The sequence below is a fragment of the Rattus norvegicus genome, chromosome 8 (genome assembly GCF_021556685.1).
Source record: "Rattus norvegicus strain SHRSP/BbbUtx chromosome 8, alternate assembly SHRSP_T2T, whole genome shotgun sequence".
NCBI lineage: Eukaryota > Metazoa > Chordata > Mammalia > Rodentia > Muridae > Rattus > Rattus norvegicus.
In genome coordinates this window covers 131,583,591-131,604,084 of record NC_141541.1, presented here as the reverse complement: position 1 = coordinate 131,604,084, position 20,494 = coordinate 131,583,591, and the positions used below count along the sequence as shown (strand labels likewise).

At 39.9% G+C, this 20,494-nt stretch overlaps 1 protein-coding gene across 2 annotated transcripts; it reads right to left on the bottom strand.

Annotated features, from left to right (window-relative positions):
• Positions 1–2,154: 2,154 nt before the first annotated feature.
• Positions 2,155–16,926, bottom strand: Zfp120l1 (zinc finger protein 120 like 1). Of its 2 annotated transcripts, XM_087564239.1 has the most exons (5): positions 16,810–16,926; positions 15,955–16,191; positions 5,638–5,764; positions 5,414–5,474; positions 2,155–4,249 (listed from the first exon to the last, which is right to left on the bottom strand). In XM_087564239.1, the coding sequence occupies exons 3-5, from the start codon at positions 5,669–5,671 to the stop codon at positions 2,206–2,208; spliced, it is 2,139 nt and encodes a 712-aa protein (XP_087420365.1). In that variant the 5' UTR covers positions 5,672–5,764; positions 15,955–16,191; positions 16,810–16,926; the 3' UTR covers positions 2,155–2,205. The 2 variants fall into 2 exon arrangements, with proteins under 2 accessions (XP_087420365.1, XP_087420364.1); XM_087564238.1 differs by lacking the exon at positions 15,955–16,191.
• Positions 16,927–20,494: the final 3,568 nt, after the last annotated feature.

Below are 20,494 nucleotides of genomic sequence, written 5' to 3'. Positions count from 1 at the left end.
AGTGGAAGTGGTTCTCATGTTCTCTTTGTAATGGCGAGTATATTGATAATAATAAGAGGGGTGATTTGTTATGTGAATTTTTGTGAAGAAGCCTTTGTTTAGTCTTATTTCTTTGTTTAGTCTTGCCTTAGTTCCTGGTATCATGGGAATAATGATCTTATGGTATCTTGCCAAAATGGAAATTGAAGTAATGCATATACATATCTATATAAGGATTAATAAAGCTTACAACTGCGTGTAGTTGCTTCTGACGTTGGTTTGGATCCCCTGTGTCCCGGATGTTTGCGACTGTACCCAGGCCCCCCAATGCACTAGATGTTGACAGTAATGTATTTTGACCATGTTCCCCCATAATTTCGCTTGGTGTTGCATTGATTCTGTAGATAGATTTTGGAAGTATGGCCATCCCATGAGCATGCAAAGTCTTTCCCTCTTCTAGTGTCCTTTTTAATTTCTTTATTCAGTATCTAGAGTTTTCATTATAGAGGTCTTTCACTTCCTTGGTCAGGTTTAATTCAAGAGATTTGGGGGGGGCTTGGATTTTTAAATTGTAATGAATGGGATTATTTCCCAGATCTCTCAATAAAATTTTTATTGGTTGATAAGGCTGCTGCTTGCCATATATATTATTATGGTGAGATGTGTTTCTTATATTCTGAGTTTCTTGACATGATTGATGTTGGCTTTGTCAAAAGCCTTACATGTCTATCAAAATGTTATGGTTTCTATTCTATCAAAAAAAAAGAGATTTGTGAAATTTATAAAATGAATTGACATATTGAACCAGCACTAATCTCTGGAATAAACCAACTTGATCATGGTTATTTTTGGATATATTATTGAAGAGTTTGCAGTTATTTTTAAAGAAATTTTGTATACATTTATTTTGGAGATTGGTGGTTTTTTTTTTTTTTTTTTTTTTTTTTTTGTTTGTTTCTGGTTTTAGTATCCGGCTAATCCTAGCTTCATAGTTTGGTAATGTGCCCTTCCTTTGCTATTTAATAGAATAGTTTGAGAAGCATTTGTGTTAGTATTTCATTGAAGGTCTGGTAATTTTTTTTATTTGGTAGATATTTGATCACTACTTCACTCTTACTGCTTTCTACAAAGCTGTTCAATTTTTTTATATCTTCATGATTTACTTTTGGTAAGTCATATACATTCAGAAGTCTATTTACTTTATTTTAGAGTTTTTCAATTTATTGGGATAAATGATTTTTAACTTGATAATTTTTGTTTTGAGAATTTTGTGAATATTATATATCATTTTCATCCCTCCCTTTCCCACAATCAACCTCCCCCCATTTCCTCCCTCAAATTTACACCTTTTTCTTTTTTTCTAACCCCGTAACCCTATCCCCACAACTTAACTCTAACCCCACCTTGCTAACATAATCCCCCCAGCCCTAAACCCCCTAACCCTAACATAATCTCTAACCCTAACCCCTAACTTTCTAATACTAACTGCACACCCAACCACCCTAATCATAATCCCTAACCTTCTAACTCAGCTTGTTTCCAATAAACTCCTGGCATTTACTTTGACCATGTTTTTGAAATGTTAAGTATTTATGCAGATTTCAAAACACAAAGACTTTACCACACTGAGCCCATTCATAAGGCTTTTCTCTAGTGTGTGTTATTTCCTGTATTCATAGATAATTGTGAAGGGCAAAGGCTGTACATTGCTTCCATTCACAGGGTTTCAGTGAATGGAAGTACGAATACTTTTGTTCTAGTGAGAACTATAGAAATGTGCAAAGGCTTCACCATATTCAATACATTCATAGTTTCTCTCTAGTGTGGTATCTTTTATGCTGTTTGTCTTAATTTGGGTTTTCATGCTGTGAAAAGACACCATGACTAAGGCAACTCTTAGAAAGGACATTTAATTGGGGGTGGTATACAGATTCAGAGGTTCAGTCTATTATCAAGGTGGGAAGAATGGCAGTGTCCAAACAGACATGTTACTGGAGGAGAGAGTTCTCCATCTTGATCAGAAGGAGCCAGAAGACTCTTCTGCCCTGGGTAGAGCTTAAGCATGGGATCTCAAAGCCCCCCCCCCCCCCCCCAGTGACATACTTCCTCAAAGGCCACATCTATTCCAGGAAGGCCATACTTGCCATGGGCCAAGTATATTTAAACCACCACACCTTTGATGATCACAGTAAAGGCTTTATTACCACATTGGTTACATTCACAGGGTTACTCTTTAGTGTGTGTTCTTTTGTGTAGTTGGAGGTGGCTTGATTGTGAAAAGGCTTTACCACATTGACCACATTTGTAAGGTTTCTCTCCAGTATGAATTCTTTCATGTTTTTGAAGTTGACCATGAGAGGCAAAGGATTTACAACATTGCTTACATTCGTAAGGTTTCACTCCAGTATGGGTTGCTTTGTGTATTCGGAGACTAGTGTTACACGCAAAGGCTTTACCACATTCATTACATTTGTAGGGTTTCTCTCCAGTATGAATTCTTTCATGTCTTTTAAGATCGTTCTGACCTGCAAATGCTTTACCACACTGACTACATCCATAGGGCTTCTCTCCTGTATGTGTTCTTTGATGTATTTGAAGATGACCATGATATCCAAAGGCTTTACCACATTGATCACATTCATAGGGTTTCTCTCCAGTATGCATTCTTTTATGTACTTGGAGATAACTGTGATATGCAAAGGCTTTACCACACTGATTACATTCATAGGGTTTCTCTCCAGTATGCGTTCTTTTATGCACTTGGAGATTACTGTGTTGTGCAAATGCTTTACCACAATGATTACATTCATAGGGTTTCTCTCCAGTATGTGTTCTTTGATGTATTTGAAGACGACCATGATATGCAAAGGCTTTACCACACTGATTACATTCATAGGGTTTTTCTCCAGTATGTGTTCTTTCGTGTACTTGAAGATAACTATGTGATGCAAAGGCTTTACCACACTGTTTACATTTGTAAGGTTTCTCTCCAGTATGTGTTATTATATGTGTTTGGAGATCACTGTTTTGTGCAAAGGCTTTATTACATTGATTACATTCATAGGGCTTCTCTCCGGTATGTATTCTTTTATGTATTTGAAGACGACCAGAATATGCAAAGGCTTTACCACACTGATTACATTCATAGGCTTTCTCTCCAGTATGTATTCTTTTATGTACTTGGAGATTACTATGAGATGCAAAAGCTTTACCACACTGATTACATTCATAGGGTTTTTCTCCAGTGTGTGTTCTTTTATGTATTTGAAGATGACCATGATATCCAAAGGATTTACCACACTGATCACATCCATAGGGTTTCTCTCCAGTATGTGTTCTTTTATGTACTTGGAGATAACTATGAGATGCTAGGGCTTTACCACACTGATTACATTTGTAAGGTTTCTCTCCAGTATGTATTATTATATGCATTTGGAGATGACTGTGTTGTGCAAAGGCTTTACCACATTGATCACATTCATAGGGTTTCTCTCCAGTATGTGTTCTTTTATGCCTTTGAAGATAACTAGGATATGCAAAGGCTTTACCACATTGATCACATTCATAGGGTTTCTCTCCAGTATGTGTGCTTTTATGTATTTGGAGAGTACTGTGTCGTGAATAGACTTTATCACACTTATTGCATTTGTAGGGTTTCTCTCCAGTATGTATTATTTTGTGTATTCGAAGATTACACTGTTGTATAAAGGCTTTACCACATTGATTACATTTGTAGGGTTTCTCTCCAGTATGAATTCTTTCATGACGTTGAAGTTCAGAATGGTATGTAAAGGCTTTACCACACTGCTTACATGCATAGGGTTTCTCTCCAGGATGTGTGCTTTTATGTATTTGAAGATGACTGTGTTGTGAATAGACTTTATCACATCCATTACAGTTGTAGAGTTTCTCTCCAGTATGAATTATTTCACAATTTTGAAGTTGAGAATGGTATGTAAAGGCTTTATCACACGGCTTACATTCATAAGGTTTCTCTCCAGTGTGTGTTCTTTTATGTCCTCGGAGATGACTATATTGTGAATAGGCTTTATCACATTGGTCATATTTGTAGGGTTTCTCTCTAGAATGTGTTCTTTTATGTATTTGGAGACGTCTGTGATGTACAAAGTCTTCACTATACTGAGTATCTTCAGAGGGTTTCTCTCCAGTATGAATTCTTTCATGCCTTTGATGATAACTGTGACATGCAAAGGCTTTACCACAGTGAGAATATTCAGAGGGTTTCACTCCAGTACGACTTTTTTCATGCCTGCAAAGATAATTGGCACATGTAAAAGGTTTACCACAATCACTACACCAATGATTCGTTTTATCTATAGGAATTAATTTTATAATGTGGTCAAATTGTAAAGAGGAATCACATCTTTAATCACTTTGTTTACATTCATGGTTTCCCCTTTATTATGGGTTGTTTCCCATACCTATAATGGTAAGAGTGTCATTACATGGCTCACATTTGTAGCATCCTTTTTCCTTATGAATTTTTTTTACATATTTAAAGAGAAATTGAAGAACTCAGAGCTTTACCACACTGAGTACATGCATAAATTTTCCTATATTGTGAAATATACACTTGCATACTACATTGGCAAGTGAACCAGGACAAACAGAAAAGAATTTCCACATTTCTGGTATTCATAGGGATTTTCTGCAGTGTGAGTTTATGGATATATTCTCAATGAAGTTGGAAAACCAACTAATTATAAACTTGTACCACACCGAGAAAGTCTGTTCAAATGGGGACTACTACATATATTTTAATTGTTCTGGAAGAGAGAGAATGAGAAGTACATTGCTTCTTCCAATATCCCTATGCCCACATGGCTTGTATCCATTGTGGCATTAAAAGAAGAATAACAAATAAAAGATTTCCACACTGAATTCACACAGTATGACTTTTTGTTGATCATAAGCATGTGGTATGTTTTTCCCCAACAACATTCTTGATTCTCATAAACTGCCTCTTTAACTTAAACTTAGAAATGTTACTTTATGAGTAATCAGCTTTACCATGAAATATTTGCTTATTAGAAACATATACTTATCACCTATAATATATATCATATATATGTACACACACACACACACACACACACACACACACACACACTGCAATATGTGAGTGGTATGAGACTAAATAGATTGGCATTTCTACAGAGTAGCTGTAATGTGGCTATGATTTGAATGGTAATATCTGTTAGGGCATTGTTTCCTTGTCTTCTTTCTTAGAGGAAAGCCTTGTAAACACAAATCAGACACCTGACACTGAGGTACATAGATTTGTGAGAATTTAATAATCAATACACTTAAAGAAGTGCTTTTCTTTTTACACTGTTGCTTATCTTTAAAACTTCTAGGACACAGTAACATTTCTTTAGAGGCAGATCCATACCAACTTGCACATGACAATTACCTTCCATGTCTTCTGAAACTTTGAAAATGTTCTTCAATATTATGGTCTTTCCAGTTGCAGCCTAAAATATAGTACGTGAAAATGTATGATATATTATTGAAAATTAGGCAAAATTTAAGTTACTATCTTTAGTGAACCTGATTTATTCACCTCATTCTTAACTGAAATTGCAGAAAACAGTTTTCCCCTTATTTTAAAAAGTGAAAGAAAATCCACAATCTTACTTATAGCAGTGAGGTTCTTATAGGTCTCCAGCATCACATCTTTGTAGAGACTCTTCTGTAAAGGATCCAGCAAAGCCCATTCTTCTTGAGTGAAGTTCACATTCACATCATCATAAGTCACCGCATCCTAAAATATCCCATACATGTGTACATCAGAAACCATGATACTGACATCACTGTAAATGTATGCTTCATTGACAATATAGTTATATGATTCTGGTGCTTCCCCCACTTATTTCTTGACCCAGAAGTTCTAATGGAATTACCAAGTTATCTTAGAAGGAAATTGAATGCTCCTTGAATAGGATATAACCTTTCAAGAGAAATGCTAATTATGAGAGAGAAAGAGAGACAGAGAGAAAGACACACACAGAGAGAGAAAGAACCAAGTAGTACTAGCACACATCAGAGAAGTTGTATGAACAACTCACATCTTATTTCACTGAGTTGGATGCTAGCATGGTCTATCCAGGACAGCCAGAGGAACATATTAAGACTCTGTTTCCCATGTAAAAATCAATCAAAAAAGAGAGAAAGAACTCAGAGGTTTTTACCAGGGTTCCTACAAAGAATTACACGTTCACTCCAGTTCTGTATTCATCTTCCAGAATCCTCGTGGCCAAGTTTAAACTATAACAGTAATGAGATCATACTAAAGGGGGCGTGTATTTTTAAATAGATACAAACGGACAGATGAAATATTGGCAATGTAAATGTTGATTCTAAATAGCAACACAGGACAGGAGAGATGGCTCAGCAGTAAAGAACTCTTGCTGGTCTTGCAAATAATTGGGCTCAACTGCCAATACTTACAAGGGGCTTCACAACTATCCATTACTCCAAGTTCAGGAATTCTGAAGCCATCTTCTGACTACTATGGGGATCAGGCATACATAATATGGATATTCATGCACACAGGTAAAATATTCATATTCCTTCAAAAAATCAAGACAAACACAACAGGCAGGAAAAATGTTATGCATCTGCAATTCAATGACTCAGAAAGCTCAGGCAGCAAAGCTTAGGCAGTATTAATGTCATGAATCTATGCCACCCTGAGAAATAGACTATTCTCTCTGCCAAATTTCAAAATCCACGACATGGATGAAGATCAACACAACAGCATATGGTTGACATGTACAAAAACCTACATTCCAGGTCCATCAGCCAATAACATAAAACAAACAAACAAACAGTCAGGCATGTTGACTCACAATTAATCCCAGCATTCTGGACCTAGAGTCAGGTGGACCTTTAAGTTTGAGGCCTACATGTTCTACATACCTACTTTCAGAACAGCCAGGACTAGAAAGAGAAACTTTGTCTTCACAAACAAAAACAGAAACAAAACCAACAAAATTAAAAATAAAAAAACACCAGGCTTAGTCCTTAGTTGTTTCAAAAGTTGTTTCAACTGCATCTTATGTGATTACAGACAGAGTCTACAACATACCCAAACTTATGAAATATAATGAAACTAGTACTAAGAGGAAAACTCATAACTCTGAGGGCCTACAAAAAAAACTAGAGGGAGCATACACTAACAGGTTGACAGCACACCTGAAAACTTTAGAACAAAAAGAAGCAATTACACCCAAGAGGAGTAGACAGCAGGAAATAATCAAACTCAGGGCTGAAATCAACCAAGTAGAAATGAAAAGAACTATACAAAGAATCAACAAAACCAGGAGTTGGTTCTTAGAGAAAACCAACAAGATAGATAAGCCCTTAGCCACACTAACCAGAGGTCACAGAGGGTGTATCCAAATTAACAAAATCAGAAATGAAAAGGGAGACATAATAACAGAAACTGAGGAAATTTAAAAAAATATATATCAGATCCTACTACCAAAGCCTATACCCAACAAAACTGGAAAATCTGGAGGAAATGGACAATTTTCTAGACAGATACCAGATACCAAAGTTAAATCAGGATCAGATAAACCATCGAAACAACCCCATAACTCTTAAAGAAATCTAATCAGTCATTAAAAGTTTCCCAACCATGTATCGTAGGCCTGAGAGGTAGACAGGTAGCCTGAGAGTGACCCCTTCCTCAAAAAAAAAAAAAAAAAAAAAAAAAAGAAAAAAAAAGTTTCCCAACCAAAAAATGCCAAGGATCAGATGGGTTTAGTGCAGAATTCTACCAGACCTTCAAAGAGGACCTAATACCAGTACTCTTCAAACTATTCAAAAATTAGAAACAAAAGGAACACTACCCAATTCATTCTTTGAAGCCACAATTACGCTTATACCTAAACCACACAAAGACCCTACAAAGAAAGAGAATTTCAGACCAATTTCCCTCAAGAATATCGATGCAAAAATACTCAATAAAATTCTGGCAAACTGAATCCAAGAACACTCAAAAGGATCATTCACCATGAGCAAGTAGGTTTCATTCTAGGGATGCAAGGATGGTTCAACGTATGGAAATCCATCAACATAATCCACTATATAAACAAACTCAAAGAAAAGAACCACATGATCATTTCATTAGATGCTGAGAAAGCATTTGACAAAATTCAACACCCCTCCATGAAAAAAGTCTTCAAAAGATCAGGAATTCAAGGCCCATATCTAAACATAGTAAAAGCCATATACAGCAAACCAGTAGCTAACATTAAACTAAAGGGTGAGAAAGTTAAAGCAATCCCACTAAAATCAAAGACTAGACAAGGCTGCCCACTCTCTCCCTACTTATTCAGTATCGTACTCGAAGTCCTAAGCAGAGCAATCAGACAACAAAAAGAGGTCAAGGGATACAAATGGGAAAGGAAGAAGTAAAAATATCACCATTTGCAGATGATCATAGTACACTTAAGTGACCCCAAAAATTCCTCCAAAGAACACCTAAACCTGATAAACAAGTTCAGCAAAGTGGCTGGGTATAAAATTAACTCAAATCAGTAGCCTTCCCCTACTCAAAGGATAAACAGGCTGAGAAAGAAATTAGGGAAATGACACCCTTCACAATAGTCACAAATAATATAAAATAACTTGGTGTGACTTTAACCAAGCAAGCGAAAGATCTGTATGACAAGAACTTCAAGTCTCTGAAGAAAGAAATTGAAGAAGATCTCAGAAAATGGAAAGACCTCCCATGCTCATGGATTGGCAGGATTAATATAGTAAAAATGGCCATTTTGCCAAAAGCGATCTACAGATTCAATGCAATCCCCATCAAAATTCCAACTCAATTCTTCATAGAGATAGAAAGAGCAATTTGCAGATTCATTTGAAAAAGCAAAAAACCCAGGATAGTGAAAACTATTCTCAACAATAAAAGAACTTCTGGGGGAATCACCATCCCTGACTTCAAGCAGTATTACAGAGCAATAGTCATAAAAACTGTATGGTATTGGTACATTTACACAGTGGAGTATATATCACCCAGCTGTTTTAAAAAATGGCATCATGGGATCCAGCTATACCTCTCTTGGGCATATACCCAAAAGATGCCCCAACATATAAAAAAGACACGTGCTCCACTATGTTCATTGCAGCCTTATTTATAATAGCCAGAAGCTGGAAAGAACCCAGATGCCCTTCAACAGAGGAATGGATACAGAAAATGTGGTACATCTACACAATGGAATATTACTCAGCTATCAAAAACAATGACTTTATGAAATTCGTAGGCAAATGGTTGGAACTGGAAAATATCATCCTGAGTGAGGTAACCCAATCACAGAAAAACACACATGGTATGCACTCATTGATAAGTGGCTATTAGCCAAAATGCTGGAATTACCCTAGATGCCTAGAACAAATGAAACTCAAGACGGATGATCAAAATGTGAATGCTTCACTCCTTCTTTAAAAGGGGAACAAGAATACCCTTGGCAGGGAAGAGAGAGGCAAAGATTAAAACAGAGGCAGAAGGAACACCCATTCAGAGCCTGCCCCACATGTGGCCCATACATATACAGCCACCCAATTAGACAAGATGGATGAAGCAAAGAAGTGCAGACCGACAGGAGCCGGATGTAGATCGCTCCTGAGAGACACAGCCAGAACACAGCAAATACAGAGGCGAATGCCAGCAGCAAACCACTGAACTGAGAATAGGACCCCCGTTGAAGGAATCAGAGAAAGAACTGGAAGAGCTTGAAGGGGCTCGAGACCCCATATGTACAACAATGCCAAGCAACCAGAGCTTCCAGGGACTAAGCCACTACCTAAAGACTATACATGGACTGACCCTGGACTCTGACCTCATAGGTAGCAATGAATATCCTAGTAAGAGCACCAGTGGAAGGGGAAGCCCTTGATCCTGCCAAGACTGAACCCCCAGTGAACGTGATTATTGGGGGGAGGGCGACAATGGGGGGAGGGTGGGGAGGGGAACACCCATAAGGAAGGGGAGGGGGGAAGGGGATGTTTGCCCGGAAACCGGAAAAGGGAATAACACTCGAAATGTATATAAGAAATACTCAAGTTAATAAAAAAAAATGGCATCATGAATTTGAAGATAAGTGAATGAAACTAAAAAAAAAATTACCCCAAGTGAGGTAGCCCACACCCAGAATGACAGATATGGTATTCATTCACTTATAAGTGGGTATTACCTATTAGGTAAATGATAACCAAAGTATAATCTACAGACTCAGAGAAGATAAGTAAAGAAGAGGGCTACGGGGGGGGGGGGCATGGATCTCCTTCTAAAGGGGAAATGGAATCCTTTCTGTGAGTAGACTGGGGTTTGATGGGAACAGGAGCAGGAGGGATCAGTGGGGGGTGCGGTGAAGGGAAAAAGTAAAACGCAGGGAGAAACAGCTGGAATTCGGGGTTATTTGGGAGTTAGTGTAGAAACCCAGTACAATAGCAACTTCCTGGAAGCTAAAGGGTGACCCTAATGAGAACTCCTAGTAATGGAGGATATGGAGTCTGAACTGGCCATCCTTTGTAACCAGTCAGGGCTTCAATTTGGGAATGGGTTACACTTGGTTGAGTTATTGGCCAAGGAGGTCCCTTGGAGATTCTTAAACAATCCATGCTGATGCCAGGACAAAACTTTACTCTCAGAAAACTGACAGGAGAGCCCATTGATGAAGACAAATTCCACACAATTCACTGAATGCAGAGGTCAAGAGGGCGCAGGCTTGGAGCCTTCAACCCTATGTTCTACTCTCTTTGAGGAGAGAAGGAACTCCACAGGCTACAGAAAGAGAAACCAGGACACAACCCCCACCTACAACCCCACGGCCCCACAACTGGTCCTTTCTGCAAGATGTGCTGGGGCATGATGGTAACAAAGTTGTTTGAGTGGCCAACCAATGTTTGGTTTAACTTGAGGCACTTGACATGAGAGGGAACCCAAGCCTAACACTGCCTGGATTTCTAGGAATCTTACATAGACTTAAATGGCAAGCATGGGGCCAACATGGGTCTGTGCTAGGTCCTCGGCTGATATGTTATGGCTGTTAGTTTGGTGTTTCTGTGGGATTCCAGCAGTAATTCTGGTGTAAAATTGTGGGAGAGGTGTAATTCTGATTCTTTTGCTTGATCTTGAGACCCTTTTCCTCCTATCAGGTTGCCTTGTCCAGCCTCAATATGAAGGCTTTCACCACGTATTTTTTCTACCTTGTTTTGTCCTGTTTGGCTGTTCTCTTTGGAGGTCTGCTTCTTTCTGAAGAGGAAATGGGGATGGGGTTGGATCTTGGAGAGAGGAGGACAGGAGAGGGTGGGGGGTCGCTGGGAGGAATGTAGGGAGGGGAAATAGTGGTCAGGATATATTGTATGAGAGAAACATCTATCTTCAATTAAAATATGAATTCAATATTGCTTAAATGAAAATGCAAAGGGAAGGAATAATGAACAAAGAAAAGTGAAATAGTGAAGACAGGGACAGTATGATTGTGATAGACACAGTTCTCCTGTTTTTTTTGGTAGATGGTGACCAACACACAGGAGTGTAAAAATATCTCAGAGGCTTACTTCCAGGTCTGATAACCTAGACCTAGTTCTGGAAGCTTCTACCCTCCATACGATCTTATTTAGGTCTAGGATGTTTTTGGCATCTGAAACTTAACTGCTGAATGAACTCACCCTTTCTTTTTCTTTCTGAACTCTGGCCGGTCAACTCAGCTGTTCTGACTCAAACTCCTCTTCATGACTGACTGAAACCAACTTCTTTCCCTTCCGACTGAATTGCTGTGCTTATCCTCAAAAGAACTCTAGCAATCTTCTTATCTTCTGGCTCCTCATGCTCTAGCTTGCTCTCCCTTTCACCTGTCTCCATAAAACTCTCTCAGTAAAACTGCCTTCTCTCACCCACTGAGATGCTTCCTCTTATGTTGCCTCTCTTTCCTGTCTTCTCCTGAGAGTTGGACATATCCTAGTCTGTCAGATCTTTCTCTGATTCATCATTTTGTCAATTAGACATCACTTTCAAACATGGGCTTCCTTCTAAAACTAACTTTATCTTCACTGTTTGGGAATAAAGGTGTGTACTAAGGGCTGAGCCACACTACAGTTAGAAACAGCTCTTTTCTTTTCTTTTCTTTTCTTTTCTTTTTTAAGTAAATTAGACAGTCTCGGGGTTCACAGTGTGATCAAATACCCTGCAACACAGGAGTTCATGACAAGCTCATCTTGGGTCCAGTCTACATCTGTAAATTCAAAAGTTTTGTTCTCAACAATATATCACACAGGAAACAAAAGCAGCCATTTTCTTGTGTTCGCTTTCACTAGTTTGGAATGTGGAATTACAGAGATTTCTGCTCATTTCATTCCAAATGAATGTTCTTGAGTGTTTTTAAGAAAAATTAATGTTTGAATAACTATTCAAATAATAGAAAATATGTGATGCTATACAAAATTGCTACATTAATTATATTATACATTAAGCATAAGTAAACAGATGTATAAAAATGTTAAATGTTTAAAAACATTCTCCAAAGCAAAAATGAAAGTGTTACCATCTAAGATAGGTTATGCAACCCAGAGAAAACAAAAAGATAAGTCTCTTATCTAAAACTATCACGTTTGTTCAACTGTAATTTATTGTCAGTATTTAAATTCAAACAAAACGGTCAGTCTGTTTCTTAACCTCAGTTTTACTTTTTCATGCAATATGACTAATTGGCAGAAAGCTCTCATGCCATCCAAATAAAGCCACTTTCTGCAATAGTATACTTTAATAGCACATTTGCTTCTCATCTCTATAATAACTCTTGCTATAGAAAGCTTGATATTTCATTTCTCTTCTCCACATGATGTTCTAAAAGAACATTAGAAAAACCCTTTGAAGGAGATCCCTTTAGATAGATTCTGTGCTTTCTGCCCTTCATTTTCTGTTGCTACCTGCAAGGAAGACAAGATGGCTCAAGCTCTCATATCCATCTGATAATAAGAGCACACTAAAGATTAAAGAAAGAAGTGGGTTGACACTGCTTAAGCTTTAATTACAAGCTGTTTTATGACCAATAGAGCACTGACTGTGAGAGTTCTTTTAAGGTACATAATCTTTTTTTTTAATTTTTTTTAAATTTTTTTTATTAACTTGAGTATTTCTTATTTACATTTCAAATGTTATTCCCTTTCCCAGTTTCCGGGCAAACATCCCCCTAATCCCTCCCCCTCCCCTTCTCTATGGGTGTTCCCCTCCCTACCCTCCCCCCATTGCCGCCCTCCCCCCCACAGTCTAGTTCACTGGGGGTTCAGTCTTAGCAGGACACAGGGCTTCCCCTTCCACTGGTGCTCTTACTAGGATATTCACTGCTACCTATGAGGTCAGAGTCCAGGGTCAGTCCATGTATAGTCTTTACGTAGTGGCTTAGTCCCTGGAAGCTCTGGTTGCTTGGCATTGTTGTTCATATGGGGTCTCGAGCCCCTTCAAGCTCTTCCAGTTCTTTCTCTGATTCCTTCAACGGGGGTCCTATTCTCAGTTCAGTGGTTAAGGTGCATAATCTTTTAACCATTGCTATTGTCTTCATGCCTTTAGCACAATGTCCCCTTGAGGTATCCAGCTTGTCTTAAAGGAAGGAGCATTGAGGTTATTCTCTTATTTAGGATACTACGAATATAACTGCAATGAACATGTAAATTCTGGTACTTCTTAGAACTAATTTCAAGTGCATGGAAAATACACTGAGAAAATTGCTAGGTTCCATGTCAATTCTGTCATTTTCATGAGAACTCGGTCAGTACTATGTCCAAATGTATCAGAAATATATATTAAATATATGCAATTATACATCAACTATAACAGAACATGGTTTTAACTAATTATAGCTGATATCTGCAGAAAATTCCAACCTAGTTTATTGCTAATACAAATCCTGTGTCACATACAGATTCAATTCTGGACCATGTTTTATTTTCACTCTTTTTGTTTTCTAAATTAAGTCATAATTAGTGAGGTATTGGTTATGCGACCCTAACAACATATTCTGTGTCACTAAAGTCTAAACTAAAGTCCTCTTTCTATTATTTCATATCAATTTTGGTTTCACACTTACTATAGTTTACTAAATGAATAATTATGTTGAATATTTTTACCTATTTATACAACTCTAAATAACACCATTAACGTGATTTTTTTTAAAAAAAAAAAGAAAAAGAAAAAAAATGTTGAGTATGTCCAATTTGCAGCATAATGTGAATTCTATCTGTACTTATTACAGAGTTACAACAATCAAAAGGTTTACAACATTTGTAAAAAAATAATGGGATGCACAGAAAAAGCCAAGAACATAGGCATCAAAATTATAGTCAAGTTTTAATTGAAAGATCCAAGGAAACTCAGGCAGAAAAAATGTGAACTTGACCAACATTATCTATGATTGCATGTGCATACAAATTAAATAGACACAAACTTTACAACTCCCACAAAAGTAACTCAATGACCCCTAAACTGTTAATATTTCTGACCCCCAGTCACTACTGACCTCACTTCCAAATAGAGAAGGGCACTTCCATGCTCTAGAGCTCTCTCTGTATGGAGGTGATCAGAAAGGTGGGCTATGGCTCTGCAGCTCATGCCTCCTTGTGATCTCACACAAACCCAGCCCCACTGAGCTCACACACAATTCAATGTTGAAGAATAATTCAATGTCTGCTTTTTGCTACATGGATTATGGCACATGATGTGGAATCTGCCCTACCCACTTGTACACCTGATAGACCTCTGAATCTCAGAAGCCCCTTTTGTACCCTGGAATTGAATTTCCATGAACCACAGTATTGTGGCTGGTGGTAGTGGAAAGGTAAAAGGATTTTAATCAAATATTGCTGAAGGATGATCATCACTTCCTCTCCACAAATTTCTAAACTATTTGTAAACTTTATCACACAAAACTCAATTTGTAATGCAATGTTCAGAACTTCTAAAAACCAGACCTTCAGTCTTGAAATCTGTTTTCCCACTGCACACCAAAAGCAATGCTTGTGTGTGCACACTGGGCAGTGATATTATAAGTAACACAGCTTCCTATGGCCAGAGCTGCAGACACCCCCCCCCCCCCACACACACACAGGGAATCCACACTCAGGGAGGCTCAGAGGCCAGGGCCCTCTGAGAAAGTCACCACATGAACCAGTCTGGTTCACAGTCCATCACAGTCCAATCCTATTGGACTCCGATAGATTAGTCCACCTGCTTCTCCCAATGACTGCCACAGTCACCATGGCATGGCTTGTGATCTCCCTCACGGCTCTCTAATGAACTGCATCAGAGAAGAATATGGAGCTACCTCCCACTGGTGCTCTTCCTGACTGCTAGCCTGCCCAGAGTCTTTCATTAGCTTTGACCACCCAGCTTGGCCTCGGGACAGTACCGGCTTCCCTACAGGAGGATTAGAGATTAAATCACTCAGACAAGACAGGCCTTCCCAGCTCTGTCCTTCCACCCTAGGGGCAGAGAGAGCCCTAGTATGGTAAATTTGTATTTTAGTAGAATCTTCCACTCTCCCAGGGCACCTGTTCATCTTCCAAGGTCCTTTGTATGTTCAATCCATCACACACTCAATGTCCAGTGCAGCTATCCCTTTGCTTCAGAGCTGGGAAGTCCTGCAGCCAAAATCTAGTCAAACTCAAACAATAACTGATGCAACTCCTCCCTAAGGCTCTGGCCCCCGACCGTTACCATCTCTCCCAGTCATATTCCAGGTTTTAGAGAATGAGCGCTGTTTTTTCTTTATACCTCGGGCCTCAGGAAAAGCTCCCATGGCCTAGGTCCCAGATTGTTATTGGCTCTGCCAAGCATGTTCCTGGGTTTCAGGAGGAGCTATGTCATTCTCCATACATGGGGACCTCAGGGAAAGAAAGCCTTGCTTGATTCGGCCAGCACTCAACACAACCATGGTTTTTTACCTTTTCAAATGGTTGTCACCAGGTGTCATCTTGCCCATGTGGCAGAACTATGCTTTTCACAAGAAGAAAACGGAACCTTTATGGCACACCAGGCCTTACTGTTGATTGTGATCCTGCAATGCCCCATTGAGCACTTTGTTAGAGGCCTGCTCTTTGACATGGGGATGGGCCTGGTGGCTGGTTGTAAATCAGGGTTGTTTCCTTTGTTATGGGTTGGAACCCTATTTCTGGACAATCCTGGTGGGGAAAAAAACAAAACAAAACAAAACATGTGTATCCTAGCACTCCAATCTCTAACAGGCCTGGTTAGCATACTATCTGTGGGGTGTTTTACACGTAGTCCTCCCTCAGCTAATTCTACTTGGTGTGACTTACTATCTCCTAGGCATTAGTAAATTCTTTTTTTTTTTTTTTTTTTTTCTGGAGCTGAGGACCGAACCCAGGGCCTTGTGCTTGCTAGGCAAGCACTCTACCACTGAGCTAAATCCCCAACCCCAGTAAATTCTTTACAATATATATGAGATGCCCTTTACAGCTTCCATAAAATTAATCCCCAAAGGATAGTACACCTTAATGTCAAATGCTAAGAATAGAACTTGTAGAAATTAGAGCTCTCTGGAGTTGTCATCGTTCCAAGGGCGTTTCTACACACAAGACACTTTTCCAAATGCTCTGTGCAGATGCGGCCCCCATAGTGAAGTTAATCAGTGGCTACCGCTGGGTCCAGCGAGTGGCTAGGATCATAAGGACCTCCAGGCGGCCGTATCTGGCTGCCGGTTCACACCCTCTCCCGGGGGAAAACAAACACATCAGCTACCCGCTCCTCCCGGTTGTTGGCAGTGACCCTGTGCTCACCATGTCGCAACTTCGGAGCTTGCCTGAGCGCACTTCATAGCATCCAGCGGCAGGACAGAAAGCACAGCACCCCAAAACACTCAAGCCTGCTCAGCTGCTAGGCGGAACCCGCCGCCTGGCACCCGGAAGAACCCGCCTTCTCTTCTGATTGGCAGGTCCGCCTGAAGGTTCTGATTGGCCACGGAGTCTTGAGTGACATGAGCACCTCCCTTGGGGTAGACTGTGCTTAAGGGACACAGGCTTCCAGTCCAGGTCCAGACCTTTTCAAGAGCTGCACGGATTTGCATTTCAGTAGCACTTGTGCCTGTCCTCCCTTCTGTGCCCTACGCACCGAGCCCCAGGGAGGACTCCACCTACCCCTGCTCAGTCGCCTGCTCCTCCCCTTTGCGGGCAGTGACCCTGTGCTCATCAGGTACTGACTTCAGCCAAATCCCTCACAGCATTCAGTAGGCTCTTTCCCTTCTTCCTCCTGGAATCAGAGTAGATAGATAGCTTGCATAGCCCGTTACTCAGCTTGCAGTAAGTTATCAATCTGTCCCACAAGCGGAAGGGTGCCCGGGATATTAACAATTAAAGAGGGAGTTGGGGGAACAAGATTTTTGTTTTGCGGCTGTTGGGAGTCAGACCTGGGACAAGCAGCTGTATATTTAACACACCAAAGCTGGTCAGGCCTCCAGGTTCTCCCAGCACTCCTCGGTCCCCACATGTTATAGGGCATGGCTGGCATACCTCGCCTTGCATCCTGAACTTTTCAGCCCAGGGGCTGGGCTTTCCCTCTTCCAGAAGCTCTTCCTATATAAACCAGACATTTTGTGCTCTCTGTCTCTTTGTTTCTCTGTTTCTGTGTCTCTCCCTCTCCCCTTCTCCCTCCCTCCCCCTTCTTCCCTCCCCACTTTCCCTCCCCCCTGCCTTTTTGTCTTCCAGCTTGCCTTGCTCAATCTTTCTCTTTCTCCCCACCACCCTCCTCATTCTACCCACCCATAGCGACTTCTCTGGCCTCTTTGGGAACTAGTGAACCCTCTGGTTCCTTGGGATCAGTGAGGCTATTAGAGAGCTGCCCCCAATAAACCTACAAATACTCTAAATTGGCTTGGGTTGAGTCCTTCATGCTGGATTTAGGTAAACTGCAGCTAGTATTCACCTGGTAGGTATGGGAACCCTGGGAGAAAGGAAAGAAACAGATGACAAACCCCGTGGAGCAGTATTGTTAGCCAGCGCATCTTCCTCCGTCGGAAGGTGAACACACATCCACACTCAGAGCTGTATTAGTAAAGGTTTCTAGATGAACAGACCTGATGGGATGAAGCTATGTATATGGAATTATTAGAATATTTCACATTAGAATATGCTGTGGTCCAACTAGTCCAACCATGGCTATCTAATAGTGGTTCAGTCCATGTTGTTCTATGTCTCAGCTGGTCTCAGCATACGCCAGAATTCTGAAATAGGTTGTAATGCCCTTAAAAAAATGAACTTGTGGGGCTGGGGATTTAGCTCAGTGGTAGAGCGCTTGCCTAGGAAGCGCAAGGCCCTGAGTTCGGTCCCCAGCTCCGAAAAAAAGAACCAAAAAAAAAAAAAATGAACTTGTTAGCCAGAGGTAGGGCAAGCAGACAACGAGAAAGAGCTACCGTCTTCAATGTCCTTTATATATGTAGGCTACTATGGGAAACTGTGCCCTAGATCTTATCACCTCAGAAGAGCCAAATTAAAGAAGGGTTTTTCATTTCAAAAGCTATAATTAGGGAAAATAACCCACAGTATCCAACTCTTTGGATTTTAGTTAATTTCAGATGTAGTCAATTGACTACCAAGAATAGCCATCACGAAAGCCGAGACAGAGGAGCTGAGAAAGATTTTTGCCTCCTGTGGCAGGCAAGGAAAGCATGGGAGTCTTTTCCAAAGCAATAATTTTCTTTAACAAAGGAAGCATTGGAATTTTAATTTACAGAGTCTGGATACATTCACATATAGGTTTGCCTACTCCTAAGTATGCTAAATTAAATCCTCTTCTGAACATGGTCACAATGTAAAAGCGGAGATATTCAAGGGCATTCTTAGCTCAGAGTCATGCAGAAATGTATGTAAATTTAAAAATGATGGACAGAAATGCCTCTGGAATGTTCACCTTATACTACAAGGTCTTATCTGAAAACCAAGTAAGTAACACTGTGAAAGTAGATGGCTCAGGAGTCAATGCTACCCGTTAAACATGATGTATGATCTAACAGATCAGTGTCACATTTCTTACATATACAAATAACAGAGAACAAAAATTCAGAAAACTTCAGGGAAAAATCACCTATCAGCACTGTGGGCTCCTTTTGCCTCTAAGCAGACCGGCTCAGAGGGAAGCCACACCTGTTTCCATGAAGGACCAGAGGAGCTCATTTTAACTTGCCCTGACTGCTATCTGACTTAGGGTTGTGACATCACTGTATATAGTTTTTTATTTTTTTAATTTTATTTTTAATGTGTATATGTGTGTTTGCCTCCATGTGTCTGTATGCAGTACCAAAGAGGCCAGAAGAAGGCAGGAGATGCCTGGGGCTGGAGTCAAAGGAAATGGTTAGCTTCCTTGTGGCTTCTGGGAAAGGAATCTGTGTCCTCTGCAACAGCACCCATTGTTCTTAATGGCTAAGCTGTCGTTCTAGCCTCTTTTAATTTAAAATTTATTTTTTATACATTTTAATTAAATATATTACATCACTTTCCCCCTTCCTTGCCTTCTTTCTATCTCTTGCTAAATTCTTCCCAGCCAATTTCTTCCTTGTTAAGTATTTGTGAGTAAATATGCTCAAATATATGAATAAAATTTATTGAATCCATTTCTGTTAGTTGTGTCTAAATGGTTTCAGGACTGACCACATTGCACTGGATAGCCAGATAGGGACTTCACCTTTGTCTGATGTTAATTCTCCCACTTGCAGGAGAGTTCTACTCTTTAATGAGTAAGAAAGGTTAAGGGTACAAAGATCCTTATATCCACAGATCATAGATAAACCAGGGATGTTAAATGCACAGGGCCCTCTTCTCAATGAAGGAGATAAAATGTCTGAATTCTATACAAAAGGCAGAGAGTGAATTTTGTTAATGACCATGTGATCTCTGCTAACTGTGGAGGCAGACTTCCCCCACTTTTTCCTATAGAGGCAGACATAACCCAAATTCCCCAGAATAATAATTCTCAGACTCTTTCTTCCCTAGACTGTTACCCATCCTTTGGAGAGATGTCACATGCACTTTATGGCCATCTGACCTCTATGCTATTGGTCAGAGACCACATTTTAGCTATAGCACCCACCCTCATGGTCACGTGTACTTTGTAAAAGAGTTTCTATGTAGTTACACCTTAAACTTTATTGTGTACCTGGAACTGGACAGATTGGACTGATTGTTGCCTTGAAATTTTTTCCCAAATTGTACTGTGTTTTAAATATGTTGGCAATGAACTGCCTAATATTAGACTCCCCCAGTCTGATCCCTCAAGTCAATCTGCACAGGGCTTTCATTCTTATCTCTTAGTGTGGTTTATTTCCCTGTCCCTGCAGGGACCCCCCCAGCACAAGTCTGACCCCCGAGTGACCTAGAATGCCTTGGACAGAAAACATCAGGAAGAGAAAACTTGGAAGTAGAAAATACTCATAAGTTAAAAGCACTGAAATTTCCTCCAGAGCTCCCAGGTTTC

What these genes read in the sequence shown, in the direction of transcription:
- Zfp120l1 (XM_087564238.1), bottom strand. An exon ending in TAAGAACCTCACTGCTATAA is followed by an intron (nt 5,475 to 5,637) that starts GTAAGATTGTGG and finishes ACTATATTTTAG; the next exon opens with GCTGCAACTGGAAAGACCAT. An exon ending in AGTTTCAGAAGACATGGAAG is followed by an intron (nt 4,250 to 5,413) that starts GTAATTGTCATG and finishes TTATCTTTGCAG; the next exon opens with GCATGAAAAAAGTCGTACTG.